Here is an 18,344-nt window from a genome sequence, read left to right on the forward strand (position 1 = left end):
ATCAGCAGGCACAGGATACCCGCAGCCCACCACAGGATACCCCCAGCCCACCACACAGGATACCCCCAGCCCACCACACGGGATACCCGCAGCCCACCACAGGATACCCCCAGCCCACCACAGGATACCCCCAGCCCACCACACAGGATACCCCCAGCCCACCACACAGGGTACCCCCAGCCCACCACACGGGATACCCGCAGCCCACCACAGGATCCCAGCCCACCACACAGGATACCCCCAGCCCACCACACGGGATGCCCCCCCACCACACAGGATACCCCCAGCCCACCACACGGGATACCCCCAGCCCACCACACGGGATACCCGCAGTCCACCACACAGGGTACCCCCAGCCCACCACACGGGATACCCGCAGCCCACCACAGGATACCCCCAGCCCACCACACGGGATACCCCCAGCCCACCACACCGGATACCCCCAGCCCACCACACGGGATACCCGCAGCCCACCACACGGGATACCCCCAGCCCACCACACGGGATACCCGCAGCCCACCACACGGGATACCCCCAGCCCACCACACGGGATACCCGCAGCCCACCACACGGGATACCCGCAGCCCACCACAGGATACCCCCAGCCCACCACACGGGATACCCCCAGCCCACCACACAGGGTACCCCCAGCCCACCACACGGGATACCCGCGGCCCACCACACGGGATACCCCCGGCCCACCACACAGGGTACCCCCGGCCCACCACACGGGATACCCCCGGCCCACCACACGGGATACCCGCGGCCCACCACAGGATACCTGCAGCCCACCACACAGGATACCCCAGCCCACAACACAGGATACCCCCAGCCCACCACTGGCTTCACTTTCACTCGCCATTTTCCCTCTGTGATTGATGAGTGTTTTCTGGGGACATTCTGAGTTTGGACCAATATTCTCCTCCTCATCAAACTTCTGCACAGCTCCCACCATGTCAGCCACCTCTACCATTCGTTCCACATGCACTAGTCATGTTCTCCTGCAGGAAAGCGGGTGGCCGTGGCCATTTACCTCTGGGTCTGTATCCCTGTAGACTCAGATCCCCCTTACTCATTGCGTTGTGATCCATTCCTGATGTTACTCAGTTCGGCGCTCGCTCTGTCGCCAGGGTAGCCAGGGGTGCCTCACCAGGCTGGCTGTTGGGTCTTTCTGACCTGCCACACACATGCTGTGAGCCTCCCCTTAGTTCAGATCCAGTCGACACTCTCCATCCCCTGGCATCAGCCAAATCCCCAAGGACCCCTGGTTCCTTTGAGAGGAGGATGAGGCGTAGAAACCAAAATCTGGGATATTCATTGCTCCTGGAGTACCACTGCCTCTAGGCCCTCTCATTGGACAGAACTGGAAAGCATAGGTGTGTATACAGGTGCGCACATTAGACATGGGAATCTTTGGCTGGGGGGTTCTAAAACCGTGAGTTCATGCCCGTGCCTCCCGTTCCACACCTCAGGGTCCTTTCTAACCTCACTCCCGTTTCCACATTTGTAAGCATCTTCTCCAGCGCTGAGAAACTCGGCTCCCTTTCTCCTTAATTTACTGATTTACTCAGTTTCCTTTCTTACTCATCAGTTAACATATTTGTTCAGTGTAGCCAACCATACTGCACCGTCTTCAGCCCATCATCTCCTCACTGCGCCCCTCCCACCTCCCCCGCCAGGCCCTCCTGCCCTTGCCTATTTCAGCCCCAGTCCCTCCGCACTGCCCCTAACTCCTCCACTCAGGAAGGACAGGGGAGCTTTGGGGTGAAAGGACTGTAGCATGTCCAAGTGGCGACATCCAGGAGGCAGTTTGCTAAAGCTGGAGGGCAGGGTGTGGAGCAGAGAGAGGACAGAGGTATGGGGGAAGTGGGGACCACAGGCTTTTATAAGCAGGTGGAGATGGAGGGGTCCACAGAGGACTCTGAGGTGCAGCAGCCAGAGGGCCCAGGCTTCATGGCCCTCACAGATGGCTGCCCCTTGGGTCCTGCCCCAGGCTCTTCTGGGATAGGTCTGGGGCCCCTCTGTGTCCTTGGGGCCCCAGGGAACAAGGACTGTGCCTATCAGGAGAGCCTGGGCTTGAGCACACAGGAGACGCCCCCGGCCTCCCCACCTCTGCCTCCAGCAGCCTCTCCACTTTGCCTCTGCAGTTGCCTGTGGGCCTGGCACCCACTTCGGCGGTGAGCTCGGCCAGTGTGTGCCATGTATGCCAGGGACATACCAGGACACAGAAGGCCAGCTCAGTTGCACACCGTGCCCCAGCAGTGACGGGGTTGGTCTGGCTGGTGCCCGCAACGTGTCGGAATGTGGAGGCAAGTGTGGGCCTACCCTAGAAGGAGAGGTGGGAATGGGGGGTGGGCAGGGGCTCCTCCTGTCTCTGATGAGGCTCCTCCTGTCGAAGGCCCGGGTGCCTGGTGTGGCCAGAGAGCGTGGTATTTTCTAAAGTTCTTTGTCCTTTCCAAAGCCCTTCACGATGTCTGTGCAGTCATCACTTACAAAGTGCATGGCAGATCCCAAAGCGTCAGCAGTCTTGGAGTGCACTACAGTACTGAGCACCACTCTGCACTCAGTGTGTTTCAGAATTGTATCATGCACTTTGGAAAGGACTTCACGGTGTGCAAACACTTTAGCATCCACAGATCAACTTACGGTTCTAAGGGAGGTACATAAGTGCCTTAGGAGGGACCAGACAGCTTACATGTTACGGAACGTTCCATTGTGACTGGAACACTTTGCAGAGTGTGTCTTATACTCGAGCAAGAACTTTGCTCTACACAAAGAACTTTGTGATGTGCCCACAGATGGTTTAGAAAGCCCTTGTTCAATTTCCCAAATATAATTCGGTTTGCAAAGAGCTTTTGCTTTTACCTCCCTCTCCCGACTTAATTCCATCTGTGAAGCCAGCTCAGGCTCCCCACGAGCCTTTCTTCCCAGACCACTGTGAGTTTCACCCAAGAGAATCCACGGGGAAGGTTCTCAGCACCCTGAGAAGCACGGTGCCTGTGAGGGTGGGGGAGTGGGGTCCCAGGATACCGGAGACCTCCAGCTTTCTCCAGGTCACAGAAGGGCTCAGTAGCCCAGCCCTGAGTCCGTGCAGGCTGCCGGCTGCTCTCTGGCCCACTGCCCGCTCCAGGAATGTGGTCTTCACCCCTGGGGGAGTGGCCACTGGTAGGCGATTCCGTGTTTGGGTAGAAGCTGAGAATCCCAGGGTCTGGGCTGAGAGGACGCTAAACCTGCCCCTCACTCAGTGCCAGAATGCGCTCTGCATCCTGAGTCTGCTGGAATGCTAGAACATTCTTTATGTGCAGCTGAAATTGGCTTTCCTGTGGTTCCCTCCCTTTGTCCCGGGGTGCTCTTGAGTACCTCAGAAACCCTCCCCAGACCCGCCTCCCTCTGCTCTGGTCTGGCCCTGTTGGTAGACCAGGCAGCGTCACCCCGAAGCTGAGCAGGTGCCCCTTCTGTGAAGACCCCGGTGCAGCCTGCCCCCCAGGGAGAGCCCCTCTGAAACACATGACCTCCCGCTCCACCCGTGGGTCCCCTTCCCAGCTCAGCAGCAAGATCTTGCTCTTCAGCCCCCAGGCCTTCTTGCTGGTGGGAGAAGGAAAGCCAGCTTGACCAAGGCTGCACATGAACCGCTGGCAACATCTGGACCAGGGCCCAGCCTCCTGCATCCAGGCTGCTGCGTCCTCCCCACCCCGTCCCCACCCCAGGCCTCGGGTGCCTGGTACCTTTTCCAGGGCCAGGCAAGGGCCAAGAGCAGGGCCTGAGACCACCCACAGCCTCGGCCCTGCGGCGCCCTCCTGCCCACCTGAGCCATGACCTCTGACTTCCAGGCCAGTGTTCTCCAGGCTTCTTCTCGGCTGATGGCTTCAAGCCCTGCCAGGCCTGCCTCGTGGGCACGTACCAGCCTGAGCCCGGGCGCACCAGCTGCTTCCCCTGCGGAGGGGGTTTGCTCACCAAACACGAAGGCACCACCTCCTTCCAGGACTGCGAGGCTAAAGGTGAGCATGTCCCCCCACCACGCCCGCCCACCCCAGGAGGCAGGGCTGCGCTGCTCAGGGAGGCTTCCCCGAACCCCTCTCATCTCCACGTGGCAAACCTCCCAGCTCAGAAGAGCAGCCTGGAGCTGTCAGGCGTGGGCGTGGGTGACCCACGGTGCCCTGCATTAGGACAGGGACGTCTTACAGCTGAGAGCTTTCTGAGCTCCAGGGGGAGCAGCAGCTCCTCAGAGCACTGGGGAGGGCTCTGGGGACAGGAGGGCTTGAGCAGCATCTAGAAGGGAGGTTGGGAGGGTCAGGAGGGGGCAGGAGTGTGGGGGCAGGAGTGTGGGGGCAGGAGCGGGATCAGGGTATCACCTCAACTGCTGTCTGTTCAGGGCACCTGGTCCCACCCAGGTCTGCATCCCGTCTTCCCTCACTCACCAACTCCCCCAAGTCCTCCCCATTCTCAGCTGCTGACCCTGCTTCCCCACCGTGCTCCCTCTCAGTGTCTGTCTGTCTGTCTAGGCAGCCTGGCCCTCAGCTCCCTGGAGCCAGCCACATCACCAGATACTCCCCTGCACATACAAACTGCTCTGAATTTGCCCATTTAAAAAAAGAATTGAAGCCAGGTGCGGTGGCTCACGCCTATAATCCCAACACTTTGGGAGGCCAAAGCAGGTGGATCACCTGAGGTCAGAAGTTTGAGGCCAGCCTGGCCAACATGGCGAAACCCCATCTCTACTAAAAAAAAAAAAAAAAAAAATACAAAAAATTGAGCCGAGCGTGGTGATGTGCACCTATAATCCCAGCTACTCGGGAGACTGGGAGGGGAGGATCGATGGAACCCGGGAGGCGGAGCTTGCAGTGAGCCAAGATGGCGCTACTGCACCCCAGCTTGGGTGACAGAGCAAGGCTCCATCTCAAAAAAAAAAAAAAAAAGAATTGCCCACCTCTAGCCCCCCACCCCGCCACCCTCAGACTCTGGCCGCCTGTCTCTCCTGCCCCAGCAACCTTGCAGAAAGAGGGTTTGGCCTCGCTGGCTCCACTTCCCCTCCTTTGTCTCCCCTGAATGCCTCTGGTCACATCCTCACCCCCACTCTCCCTGAAAATTGCTCCCATCAAGGTGGCCTGTGTGGTCCCTGTTTTGCTGGAGCGAACATCACATCAACCTGCCATGTGACCCCCACGCCAAGGGCTCTTCCCGGCCGTGGCGGAGCGAGGGTGGTGGGAGGTCATGGCGCGGTGGGGAAGAGCCTTGAACTCTGTGCCAAGACAGACCTCGAGGGCATGGGAGGTCCTGCACCCCTCCACACCCACCACACTGCCTTGTGTCCCCCGGCAGTGCACTGCTCCCCCGGCCACCACTACAACACCACCACCCACCGCTGCATCCGCTGCCCCGTCGGCACCTACCAGCCTGAGTTTGGCCAGAACCACTGCATCACCTGTCCGGGCAACACCAGCACAGACTTCGATGGCTCTACCAACGTCACACACTGCAAAAGTGGGTGCTGCTGCTCCGTGGCAGGAAGCTGGGAACGCAGGAGGGGCTGGGCAGGTTGTGGGGGCGGGAGGAGACCTGATCTCACACGAGGACACTGGACTTCTCCCGTTCCGTCACATCTGCTCTTGGGTGCCCTGCAGCCGTCTGGAGGCCTGTGGCACCAAAGGGGCAGCCCTGGCTTGGCCCACTCTACAGAGCCCACAATGGTGCCCATCGTTCATCAGTTCCCACTGCTCACCCGACACAGCCTGAGCCTCTGCCCCGGGCCAGGTCCTGCTCTAGTTTCTGGGTCTGCTGGGGGAGCTGACAGACTACAGGGGCACTGACGGGGCTGCTAGAGAGCACAGGGCTCCAGGCCCTCTCAGTGCCCCTGACAAGGCCCAGCCACAGAGAAATAGGGTGGGCCTGCAGGCATGGCAGCCCAGTAAGAAGAAGCCCCCAGGTTGGGCCCTGGGTAACCACAGGTGTGAACAGGGGACCTGCCCTCCTGCTCTGGGGGTAGCCCAGGCAGGGTCCCCAAGGAGGATGGGCTCAGGGTCCGAGGGCTGGTGTGGGAGGGGACAAGAGCACCTTCCAGCCCTGCGCTAGGCCTCCCGGGTGGTTAGAGGCCTGGCCGGCCAGGGCCCCGCCAAGCAGAGCCTGATGAGGCCCTTGGGCCACTGTGCCCACAGACCAGCACTGCGGCGGCGAGCTTGGTGACTACACCGGGTACATCGAGTCCCCCAACTACCCTGGTGACTACCCAGCCAACGTCGAATGCGTCTGGCACATCGCGCCTCCCCCGAAGCGCAGGATCCTCATCGTGGTCCCAGAGATCTTCCTGCCCACCGAGGATGAGTGCGGCGACGTTCTGGTCATGAGGAAGAGCGGTACGTGGCGGGTGGAGGGGACCAGAGGCAGCCGCAGCCCCGTTTGCACTCCCGTCTCGCTGCGGTTCCACCAGGCGGGATCGCTGCCTTCACAGGGCAGAGAGCAGGGCCCTGGGGCTCAGGGCTCAGGGGACCAGCCAGCCCCTCAGAGTCCACCTGGGAGGCAGGGTTGAAACCCACTTGGGTCTAAGAGCTGGCTTCACAGAGTTCTATGGAAAGATCCGGAGAGCTTAGGGTATCCTGAGAGTGGATGCTGGGACATGGTCAGGCCTGGTCTCAACTCCGGCCACAAGCCCGGCCCTCATCCCAGTGGCAGGACCAGCCGCAGGGCCCCTTCCCACCGCTGTCTGCCACACAGCTCAGGGCGAGACCTCAGACTCCAGCTCCACAGGTCTCCTCCTGCCTGCTGAGGTTTGGGGGACCACACGGCGGTCCCATGCACCACACAAGATACCAGCTCAGACAGCCCTCCCCGCCCCTCTGGGAGCCCTGGACTCCTGGCTCATCCTCCCCCATCAGGGCTCCTCCTGGGACTTCAGGGAGTGAAGGATGGAATGGCATGAGGACTGGTTAGTCCTCAGCAGTGGGTGTGACCGTGTGTGTGCCCAGCTGGCCACAGCAGCAGGAATGCCTGGGAGGCCCCTGAGCGCCCCCCAGCGCCAGCCAAATCCCTGCAGCGTCCCTGGCCAGGGGACCTCGCTGCTGTCGGGCTTTGGGTGCCCACGGGAGCGAGCTCCAAGTCTGAGTGTTAGGGAAGGAAGACAGGAACCCAGACACCCACCAACACTGGCCAGAGAAGATCTCTGGGTACACAGCGACCACAGAGACCGGCCAGAGGAGGGGGTGGGGAGGGGCCTGAGGGCTGAGCTGCATTATCCTGGGCAGGAGTTACTCAGCACAGCTAATGAGTAGACAAATGTCAGCAAGGCTGACGCAGCTGACCAGCCAAAAGCCGCAGTGTGCAGATGGGCAAGGGACCGGCCCGGGACCACCTTCCCCGCCCATTCCCCTCACCCGCTCCCCTGCCCCCAGCACCAATCCTTCTGTCTCCCACCACAAGGCTGAGCTCAAGTGAAGCCCAGCCTCTCCCCGATGAGGGGCTCTTTGGGAAGGCTCCCAGGGAGCCGGGAGGCCTTGCCGAGCAGCCGTTAAGTGAGGAGAGGCTGGGCAGGGCTGGGGTGCTCCCCTTGTCACCGCGTCTGAGAAAAGGATGGTTTGCAGAGTTTGGGAAGATTCACCTGCCGGTCACATGCTGTGCCCACGCTGCCGCACGCGGCTCCTGATTTCCTCCTCGGGAGATCAGCGCTCAGTGGGCCTTGCTGGTGCATTTGTTCTTGGGGAGAAGGGACTTCCCAAGTCTGTGCCTCTGGTTCCAGCAGTCAGTGCCGGTTCATCTCCCGTGCCCTCCCCCAGCTTCCACTCCCGCCCTGGCCTTGCGCCAAGTGCAGGCCTGAGCCCTGTCATGGGGGAGCAGTTAGCTGGAGGGAGACAGAGACCCACCAACGGAGGGGCTGTGATAAGGGGTTCACCAGAGCAGAGCAGGATCTTGGGAGGGGAGGGAGGGCGCAGTCAGGGAGGCTTCCTGGAAGAGGGGACACAGAGATGGGTCTCAGAAAGACACGTAGGAACCAGGGTTGAGGGTAGGGAAGGGCCTCGGAGGCAGAGGGAACAAGCACGAAGATGAAGCTGTTGTGTTTGGGGTACCAGGCGTTCGGTGCAGGTGCTGGGTGGAGGACTGGATGGGAGGCAAGCGGCCTAGGGCAGGAGGAGCTGCCTACCTGGGGCAGCTCAGCAATGGTGCTTCACCTGCAGCCTCGCCCACGTCCATCACCACCTACGAGACCTGCCAGACCTACGAGAGGCCCATTGCCTTCACCTCCCGCTCCCGGAAGCTCTGGATCCAGTTCAAATCCAATGAAGGCAACAGCGGCAAAGGCTTCCAAGTGCCCTATGTCACCTATGATGGTAAGACCCAACTGTGTTCACGGCCCACTGTGCACGGCTCAGGCAGGGCCCTGGGGACAGAGATGAGTCACACGTCCCCACCCTCAGGGAGCTGCGACCTGGCAGGTACAGACCCGGAAGCAGAACGAACCCTGTCAGGGGCCAGAGTCAGACAGGCCGAGGGTGGTACCGGGTGGTACAGGCAAGGCAGCAGTGAGTGGCATCTGCAGGCTTCAGCCAAGATGCTGCCCAAGCAGGGTTTTGAGGGCTAAATAGGGGGTTCTTAGCGAAACCCTGAGGAGGACAATACAGGTGGAGGGAGCCCCAGGTTCAAAGCCAAAGGCAGAGCTGCGGCCAGCCATAGCCCGGAGCCCGTGGCTGGAGCAGGGGAGGGAGGGCAGAGGCTGGAGGTGAAGGGGGAGCATGTGGGTCTCAAGCCCCTCGCCTTCCTCTCCCCTTGCTGACCCACGGCCCAGAGGACTACCAGCAACTCATAGAGGACATCGTGCGCGATGGGCGCCTGTACGCCTCGGAGAACCACCAGGAAATTTTGAAAGTGAGTGAGTTTATTGGAAGGGAATCCACGTAACCCTGGGATGGGGCCTGTGATGAGCCAGGACCGCCCCTGCGTCAGCCCTGGCCCCTGGAGGAGCAAGGGAGGGTGGGTGGTGATGGGAGAGGAGCAGGAGGCGTGGGGGTCCCAGAGCCCTAATGGTGGGGACTGGGTCCTGCATGTCTATCCCTCCAGACCAGGAGGCCTGAGGGAAGCTGTTTGGTGGGGATGTGGGGACCAGGACCTGGTGATGTGGCCTCGGGCATGTTCCTCACCAGCTCTCAGCCTCACTCTCCTCATCTGTAGAATGAGGGTATTCTGGGGGGTGTCTCAGAATCAGTGGGATCTACCCAGTGCCCCTGTCACTTGGAGACCCCCTGCCACTGGGACTGGGTTCCCTCCTCTTCCTGCTTCCGGCCTGGAGAGGCAGGGCCACCTGGTGTGTCACATGGTGGGTACTGGCCGGAGGCCCAGGGACCCAGGACTCACCCCGCTCAGCCCTGAGCAGCAGCACCATCAGCCCAGGAGCCCAGGGGTGTGGAGGACGAGGGCAGAGCTGGAGCGCTCCCGCTGTTGCCTCCTCTGAGGAAAGGATGCTTTGCAGAGTTCGGGAAGATTCACTTGAGTCTCCCCATAGTCTGCCAGTCGCGTGCTGCCGCCCTCGGCTCCTGATTTCCTCCTCAAGCCGTTTGGGCAGAAACCAGGGACACGTCCTGGGTTCTCTCCCCGCATCCCTGTTCCCCCATCTCTGCCCTGGGAGCATCGCTCCCAAACTGAAAGCGTCCTGATGCTGCTTTGGGGACATAAACCCCAGCCAAGGAGCCGTCCTCCTCCACAGCAGCTCCCAGCTCCTCACACTCACCAGGGCCCCTCGGCCCATCCTTCCTTCCCCAACCTCTTTCCCCAGCAAACGTCCCCCCAGCCTTCCGCCCTCAGCTGGGACATCCTGTCGTCCTCTGGGCAGTCTGCCCGGACCCCCTGACCTGGGTACACCCTCTGCAGCCCTTGGGCCCCACGCGCCCCTCCTTCCTGGCAGCCACCGGCACTCACTTTAGCTTTGTTCTGTGAATATTTAGTCCCCGCCCCCCTTGCGGGGGAGGAGCTGCCAGGGTTCATGGTCAACGCGGCCTCCAGCGCCGACCAGCCCCAGCACAGAGGACGGCAGGAGTGTCTGTCTCCAGGGTGTGGCTTCAGGGCACGCGTGTGTGGGGTGTGTGGGGAGTGTGCTGTGTGGTGTGTTCACGGAGGCATGTGTGCTGAGTTTGGAGGTGTTCAGTGTGTGTGGTGACTGGTGTGTGTGTAGGGGTGTGTGGTGGGTTTGAGTGTGGGGTGAGTGGGTGTGTGTAGTGTGTATGTAGGGGTGTGTGTTGAGTGGGTGTGTGGTGGGGAGGGTGTAGTGAGTGGGTGTGTGGTGGGGAGGGTGTAGTGAGTGGGTGTGTGGTGGGGAGGGTGTAGTGAGTGGGGGTGTGGTGGGCGTGTGGTGTGTATGGGGGTGTGTGTGGTGAATGGAGGTGGGGGTGTGTTTGGTGAGTGGGAGTGTGTGGTGAGTGGGGTGTGTGTGTGTGTGGTGAATAGAGGTGTGTGGGGGAGTGTGATGAGGGGGGTGTGGTGTGTGTAGGGATGTGTGGTGAGTGGGTGTATGGTGTGTATATAGGGGTGTATGTGGTGAGGGGGGTGGTGGGCGTGTGGTGTGTATGGGGGTGTGTGTGGTGAATGGAGATGGGGGTGTGTTTGGTGAGTGGGAGTGTGTGGGGGGGTGTGTGTGGTGAATAGAGGTGTGGGGGGGTGTGGTGTGTGTAGGGGTGTGGTGAGTGGGTGTATGGTGTGTATATAGGGGTGTATGTGGTGAGGGCAGTGGTGGGGTGTGTGTGTGGGGGTGTGTGTGTGGTGAATAGAGGTGTGTGGGGGAGTGTGATGAGGGGGGTGTGGGGGGTGTGGTGTGTGTAGGGATGTGTGGTGAGTGGGTGTATGATGTGTATATGGAGTGTGTGTGGTGGGGGGCGGTGGTGGGTGTGTGGTGTGTGGGGGTGTGTGTGTGGTGAATAGAGGTGTGTGGGGGAGTGTGATGAGGGGGCTGTGGGGGGTGTGGTGTGTGTAGGGGTGTGTGGTGAGTGGGTGTATGGTGTGTATATAGGGGTGTGTGTGGTGAGGGGGGGTGGTGGGCGTGTGGTGTGTATGGGGGTGTGTGTGGTGAATGGAGATGGGGGTGTTTGTTTGGTGAGTGGGAGTGTGTGGGGGGTGTGTGTGGTGAATAGAGGTGTGGGGGGTGTGGTGTGTGTAGGATGTGTGTGGTGAGTGGGTGTATGGTGTGTATATAGGGGTGTATGTGGTGAGGGCAGTGGTGGGTGTGTGGTGTGGGGGTGTGTGTGTGTGGTGAATAGAGGTGTGTGGGGGAGTGTGATGAGGGGGCTGTGGGGGGTGTGGTGTGTGTAGGGATGTGTGGTGAGTGGGTGTATGGTGTGTATATAGGGGTGTATGTGGTGAGGGGGGTGGTGGGCGTGTGGTGTGTATGGGGGTGTGTGTGGTGAATGGAGATGGGGGTGTGTTTGGTGAGTGGGAGTGTGTGGGGGGTGTGTGTGGTGAATAGAGGTGTGGGGGGTGTGGTGTGTGTAGGGATGTGTGGTGAGTGGGTGTATGGTGTGTATATAGGGGTGTATGTGGTGAGGGCAGTGGTGGGTGTGTGGTGTGTGGGGGTGTGTGTGTGGTGAATAGAGGTGTGTGGGGGAGTGTGATGAGGGGGGTGTGGGGGGTGTGGTGTGTGTAGGGATGTGTGGTGAGTGGGTGTATGATGTGTATATGGAGTGTGTGTGGTGAGGGCGGTGTGGGTGTGTGGTGTGTGGGGGTGTGGGTGTGGTGAATAGAGGTGTGTGTGTGTGGTGAATAGAGGTGTGGGTGTGGTGTGTGTAGGGGTGTGTGGTGAGTGGGTGTATGGTTTGTATATAGGGGTGTGTGTGGTGAGGGGGTGTGGTGGGTGTGTGGTCTGTGTAGGGGTGAGTGTATGGGGAGTGGGGGTGTGTGATGTGTGTAGGGGTGAGTGTGTAGTGAGTGGGTGTATGGTATGGGGGATGTGTACGTTGAGATGAGTGTGTGCCAGGACAGGTCCACCCTAGATACAGCAGATGCAGCCAGAGTCAATAGGATGAGGAGCCCTCACGCCCCAACAGGTGATGGTCACTATTTGCTGAGCACCTTCCCTGGGCCAGGCTCTGGGGACTCTGTCAGGAACCAGACCTACGCCAGGCCTCACCTCTGCTCCATAGTTTCTGCCCAGGGTGGCAGCCAGTGCCCCACTAGAGAGACGAGAGCCTGGGGCTCAGAGAGGGCAGGGACTGCATGTGCCCTCCAGAGACTGCTCCGGAGGACAGCCCCCGTTTGCTGCCTAGATCCCCACAGCAAACCTGTACTGAGCACCGCTGAGGACAGGCTCTCTGCTCACGCCAGTGCAGACCGTTTTCCTCACAGCCCCAAGAAGCATCTTCTGTGCAGGGAAGAATGAAATTCAGAGCAGCAAAGCCACGTCCCTGAGGTCCAGCGGGCCAGCTAGCAGGCCTGAAGTGATGATTTGGGATCTGCCGGCTGCAAAGCCTGCGCTCTTGGCTGAGTGTTCTCTGTTTGCAAATGTTGGTTGTGCTGTGTTGTTTTGCAGTGGAACCCTTTGTTAGTAAAATCTTTTTTGTTATTTGTTTTGAGACAGTCTAGCTCTGTCATCCAGCATGGAGTGCAGTGGCGTACTCTCGGCTCACTGCAACCTCTGCCTCCCGGTTTTAAGCAGTTCTCCTGCCTCAGCCTCCCAAGTAGCTGGGATTACAGGCATGCACCACCACACCTGGCTAATTTTGTATTTTTAGTAGAGATGGGGTTTCGCCATGTTGATCAGGCCGGTCTCGAACTCCTGACCTCGTGATCTGCCCGCCTCAGCCTCCCAAAGTGCTAGGATTACAGGTGTGAGCCACTACACCTGGCCTTTAGTAAAATCTTATTGGAATCCCAAGAGTTAATGCCAAGGATCTATTTAAAAACCAGTTACAGGCCAGGCGCAGTGGCTCATGCCTGTGATCCCAGCACTTTGGGAGGCCGAGGTGGGTGCATCACCTGAGGTCAGGAGTCTGAGACCAACCTGGCCAACATGGTGAAACCCTGTCTCTACTGAAAAGACAAAAATTAGCCAGGCGTGGTGGCACATGCCTGTAATCCCAGCTACCCGGGCAACTGAGGCAGAAGAATCACTTGAGCTCAGGAGGCAGAGGTACAGTAACCCAAGATCGCGCCACTGCACCCCAGCCTGGGTGACAGAGCAAGACTCTGTCTCAAAAAAAAAAATTAAAAAAAAAACCAATTATACTATTAAAACCAAAAGGTCTGTGGGGTCCTGAAACCCACGAGCCAGCCCAACTCTCTCCCCTCCCCCAGCCTGGCAACACCCCACAGACCCTACAGGCCCCAAGCCTCCCCCACCTCCCACCCACCCTATCTTACAGGACAAGAAGCTGATCAAGGCCCTCTTTGACGTGCTGGCCCATCCCCAGAACTACTTCAAGTACACAGCCCAGGAGTCCAAGGAGATGTTCCCACGGTCCTTCATCAAACTGCTGCGCTCCAAAGTATCTCGGTTCCTGCGGCCCTACAAATAACCGGGGTGAGCGGCCCTGCCTGGGGGTGGCCTGGTCCATGGAGGGCGCACCTGCCCTCCACAGTGGGAGCTGCATGGGCCACCTCGTCGCCTTGGGAACCCCATGGCACTGCTCTTCAGGGAAGCCAACCAGCCCATGGAGACCGAGCCCAGGCACCCTTCGGACCCGCTGCCCCTGTGGGAGCACCCTGCTTCAGGAAGCCTCCCTCCCTCCCTCCGCCTCCCTTCCCCAGGACACCAACAGCGCCCTCTCCTGAGCCCTGGCGGACGGACTGCAGGTAGCAGGATTGCAGGACCTCCGCCTGGCCTGGCATTTCAGGAGAGAGGGGAAGTAGGGCCTATGCTCTGGGAGGCGTGGTCATCAGAGACAGGAGGCCAGGGCAGAGAGGAGGGGACAAAGGTGCTGTCTCGGGGAGGTCGATGAGCCTGTGCTAGCATCCGCAGGCCCCACGCTCTGCCAACTCCTCCAGCCACAGGCAAGGCCATGGCTCCGGGCTGTTACGCTCTAGGGGTTCTGTGATGGGATGGAACAGAGCTGCTGGGGAGGAGACTGGAGGTTTCTGCGTTCCTTCAACAGAACATTTAATGAAGTACTCTCTCTATATATAAAAATATAAATATAAATATATATATATATATACACTTCTATTTGTGGGTACTTTAGGAAAACGCTCTTTGGTCACTGTAAATACGAATTGTGACCCCATCCCTTCCCGCATGAGCCCAGTGAGTCCTAGCAGCTCTCAGCCTCCCTGAACGATTCAACAGCTCCTCCCAACATCTGCCCTTCTGTTTCTGCGAGGCCGGCAGCCCTTGGGGCTAGGGAGAGCACAGCTTGCCTTGGACTTGCTTCCGAACACAAATTCTTCAAGAACTAGCTCAGATGCTCTGCTGGAGTGCTGACCTCACCCGTCCCCTTGCCAGCATCATCACTGCCCTTGGACAAGACTCAGTGGAAGATACTTCCCCTTGGACCTGTTCCTAGGAGGTGGAGGGGCCCCGCAATAAACTGCAGAAGGGGCCTTGGCTCTGACCCTGTGGCAGTGACCTTGGGGTCCGTACTATGCCCAGGTGTCAGCAGGAAACAAGGCCTTGCTCACAGAAGCACAGGCTGTGCCACCACAAGGAGACTCAGAGCGGCCAGTGAGGAAAGGGGAGAGAGAGGAGCTGGCTGTCAGAGGCCTGGCTCCCAGCGCAGCCTCCTCTTGCTACACCATGCCGCCCCCACTTAGAGGGAAACCTCTTTCCTTTCCTGTAAAGGAAAGAGGTTGAATTGACTCAGAGTTCCACATGGCTGGGGAGGCCTCCGGAAACTTACAGTCATGGCGGAGGGTGAAGGGGAAGCAAGCACCTTCTTCACAAGGTGGCAGGAGAGAGAAGCAAGCAGGGAAATGCCGAGGGAAGGAGAGTCTGGACTATGACGGAGTGCATGTGTCCCACCCAGCCGGGAGGCCAGCGCTGGGGATGCCGCCAGCAGAACTCCGCGCCGAGGTCCAGGAGGCCGTGCCTGCTCTTCATCTGCCTGTGCGCTGCGGGACCTGCGTGGGAAATGGTCTGTAGGTTTCAGGTTAACAAATACTGAAAATCCCAAGGGACCTGGGAGACTCTTAAAATGAACTCCATTCTTCGGCTTGAAGTTGCCTCTAGGGTTCCTCCTGGTCACCCCCGGGCCCAGCCTGGCTGGCAAGACATGAACACGGTTTAAGAGGCTGTGGCACACTGAGGACTGCACAGATGGAGGCAGGCAAGCGAGGTCCCCGGGGGTTCAGGGCTTGGTGACGAGGTAGGCCGGTCATCACATATTCTACAGCCCAAAAGAGGGCTTGGAGCTCAGGATTACGCTGTCACGTGTGCCCACAGCAGCGGGGTCCCCGGCCTGGCTCCTGCTGCCATCAGCTGCCTTCTCTGCTGAAGTCCGACTCAAGGTGGAGAGAGAGTGGAGCCTCTGCACTTGGTGGGTAGGTCAGTGTCAACTAACAAGCCCTGCCAGGGGCCACTGCCCCTCCTCCGGCTACAGTCCACGCAGCCCAGCCCTGGTTTCCGGAAAGAGGCCTCCCTCCCTCCCTTTGTGGAGCCATCAGTCATCCCCAAGATGAGAGGCGAGCGTCCTCCTCGGTGAGCCTGCAGCAGCAGCTCCTGAGGGGGTGCCGGGATGGGTGTCACCTCTTCATGAGTGTTCTCCAGAGAAACAGAACCCAGAGGATACAGACGTAGAGCTGTGAGGGGCTGCATTATGGGAATTAGCTCACGGATTCTGGAGGCCAAGAAGTCCCACGATCTGCTGTCTCTGAGTGGGAGACCAGAAGAAGCGACACCGTCACTCAGTCTGAGTCCAAAGCCCAAGAAGCCGGGGGCCACCCCGTGAGTCCCAGCATCCAAAGCCCCGAGAACGAGGAAGACGGATGTCCCAGTTCCAAAAGGGAGGGTTCTCCCTTCTTCCCCCTTCTGTTCCACTGGGGCCCTCAACAGATTGGATGGAGTGGATGTCTCCACTCAGTCTGCCGGTTCCCATCCTAACCTCTTCTGGAAACACCCTCACATGTTTTCCCAGCTAGCTGGGTATCCTCCACCCAACCAAGACGACCATGCAATCAACCATCATACTTAAGGGTTTTTGGTTTTTGGTTTTTGTTTTTTGAGATGGAGTCTCACTCTGTCGCCCACTAGAGTACAGAGGCACGATCTCAGCTCACTGCAAGCTCCACCTCCCGGGCTCACGCTATTCTCCTGCCTCAGCCTCCCCAGTAGCTGGGACTACAGGCGCCTGCCACCTCGCCCGGCTAATTTGTTTGTATTTTTAGTAGAGATGGGGTTTCACTATGTTAGGCAGGATGGTCTCAATCTCCTGACCTCATGATCCGCCCTCCTTGGCCTCCCAAAGTGTTGGGATTACAGGCGTAAGCACTGCGCCTGGTCAGGGTTGGTTGGTTGGTTGGTTTGTTTGTTTTTTAATCCTTTCCAAAAACAGAAAGAACTCTTAACCTCTCTGAGCTCTTTCTGCAGTTCCTTTGGGTGGTTTTGAAAGTTGCCACCCACATACCCACAGATCCACTGCCCGCCTCCCCTCCCCTCATGTTCCAGGACTCACCACCGTGGTCAGACCGTGCCCAGCGTGCCCAGGGCAAAGTTGGATGGGCAGGTGCAGACGCAACCCAGCCTTCATCTTGCTTTCCCTCGCAAGCCCTTCTATAGCTCGCAGCCCACGGGAGGGGCCATGAGGAGCGCAGGGTCGCCAGCAGCCCCCCTGGGCCTCCCACACCATCCGGGTGACTTGAAGTCCAGGGTTGGGCTCTGTCTTGAGTCTCCACATCAGTGTCACACTGGAGAACTTGGGGTCCCCCTGTTAAAACTAGAGCTGACCCTGGGCCTCAGGGCAGGATGGTCCCAAGGAGAACTCTGTGGACAGCAAAGCGCATTTCTTCCAGTTGGTGTGTTGTTGAAGCCAACGGCAGCTTGACTGATGTGAGGTGGCTGTTCCACCTGGTTCAAGATGGAGGTGTAGAGAAAAGAGAAGTGGGGAACAAGGACTGGGCCAGGTAGGATGGATCCACGTAACAAAGCCCAAGAAAATATGGAAGCTGAGGGCGGAGAGTGCAGGAGGCCCCCATGCTGTCTGAGGGGGAGGCCAGCATAGCCCCTCCTCGACTGTCGCCTGAGCAGCTGATGAGGTCCCCAGCACCGCACACTGTGCTCCAGGGAGAGGCGCCAAGAAGCGAGCAGGCTGCTGGGAGTCCCCGCCCTGCTCTCTGGCTGGGACGGAGGCAGATGCCCGGTCTCCAGGCTCCTCCGAGCTTGGGTCAGCTCCTAGTGGAGCACTGCACCCCAGGGAACCGAAGGACCTGTGTGAAGACAGGCATGGAAAACCAGAGTGTCTCCCGTACAGCTTCCCAGGAGTTAGGGGGAACCCAGGTGTGGGGAGACTTTCTGCCTCACATTCCTGGCATTCCCCCCAAGTTTGTTTCCACTTTCCAGAAACAAACCACGGGAAGGGAAGGAATCTGCGGCAGGGTTTCGAAGCCAGCCAGGCCCTCTGTGAGTGAGGGCTCGTGTAGCTGCTGAGGGCAGCCTGCAGCCAGGCGGCCTCATCCGCTGCCCAGATTAGGCTGTGCCTTTTCCAATTCCTTCCCCGCGCCAGAGCCTCGCAGCCACAGCCACGCCAACCTCCCTCCTCCTGCTCTGGACTCTGCACCGGCCTCTCAAGCAGCAGAATCAGCCTGCGCTCTCCAGCCTCAGTGCCTCTGCCCCACACAAGTCGCGCTGGCCAGGCGGTGACCAGTTTCCCAAACGCTGGCTCCCCAAGGGGACAGTGTGGCCCACTCCTGCCCTGCCTCCATGGTGGCCCAGGCTCCAGGGCCCACGGTGGAGGCCTCGGGCAGCTTTCTCTCCGGCTACCCATTGGCTTGGGACACACAGATAAAATAGAGCTGAAACATGGGCCAAAACATCCCAGACAAGGATGGCACAAGAGGCCAAATTTGAAAGCCCTGGGAGAGAAGCCATTTCCCCCACTTCTAGCAAGCATGGTTTCTGTCTGAACGGCCTCCCTCTCATGCTCATTCTCCAGAGACGCACCGTCCGCAGGCAGCCTCTCCGTGAAGCCGCTCCCTGGGCTTGTCCACGGGAGGCGGCTCCTGGCCTGTCTAAGCCATACCGATGCTTAATGTACATTTTTGGAGTTGAATATTATTCCGTCACCTCCACCACCCCCAGCAGAAAAAAATAAGATACTGAAATAAGTTGAGTCATTTAGCAAACATTTACTGAGCACCTCCTGTGTGCCAGGCTCCTAGAAAGACAGGGGGTTGGTGCCCTGCATAGATGACAAACTGCCCCCGACAGCAGACAGACAAACTGCCCCAGACAGCAG

At 59.4% G+C, this 18,344-nt stretch overlaps 3 protein-coding genes across 4 annotated transcripts in view; 2 read left to right on the forward strand and 1 right to left on the reverse strand.

Annotated features, from left to right (window-relative positions):
* The window catches only part of SCUBE1 (signal peptide, CUB domain and EGF like domain containing 1), a 145,330-nt gene extending 131,076 nt beyond the window's left edge, over nt 1-14,254 (forward strand). For both annotated transcript variants that reach the window (XM_050806163.1, XM_050806164.1), the window contains 7 exons: nt 2,148-2,309; nt 3,831-3,998; nt 5,320-5,481; nt 6,153-6,350; nt 8,163-8,315; nt 8,771-8,850; nt 13,326-14,254. In XM_050806163.1, the coding sequence (XP_050662120.1) occupies nt 2,148-2,309; nt 3,831-3,998; nt 5,320-5,481; nt 6,153-6,350; nt 8,163-8,315; nt 8,771-8,850; nt 13,326-13,478 (1,076 nt within the window). In that variant the 3' untranslated portion in view covers nt 13,479-14,254. The remainder of the gene's footprint in view (nt 1-2,147; nt 2,310-3,830; nt 3,999-5,319; nt 5,482-6,152; nt 6,351-8,162; nt 8,316-8,770; nt 8,851-13,325) is intronic.
* MPPED1 (metallophosphoesterase domain containing 1) overlaps nt 1-18,344 on the reverse strand; it is an 822,621-nt gene that overhangs the window by 295,435 nt on the left and 508,842 nt on the right. The gene's annotated exons all lie outside the window — the stretch shown is intronic.
* Nucleotides 1-18,344, forward strand: part of TTLL12 (tubulin tyrosine ligase like 12) — a 91,828-nt gene that overhangs the window by 40,232 nt on the left and 33,252 nt on the right.

The sequence above is a fragment of the Macaca thibetana genome, chromosome 10 (assembly GCF_024542745.1).
Source record: "Macaca thibetana thibetana isolate TM-01 chromosome 10, ASM2454274v1, whole genome shotgun sequence".
In the NCBI taxonomy this organism is placed as follows: Eukaryota; Metazoa; Chordata; class Mammalia; order Primates; family Cercopithecidae; genus Macaca; species Macaca thibetana.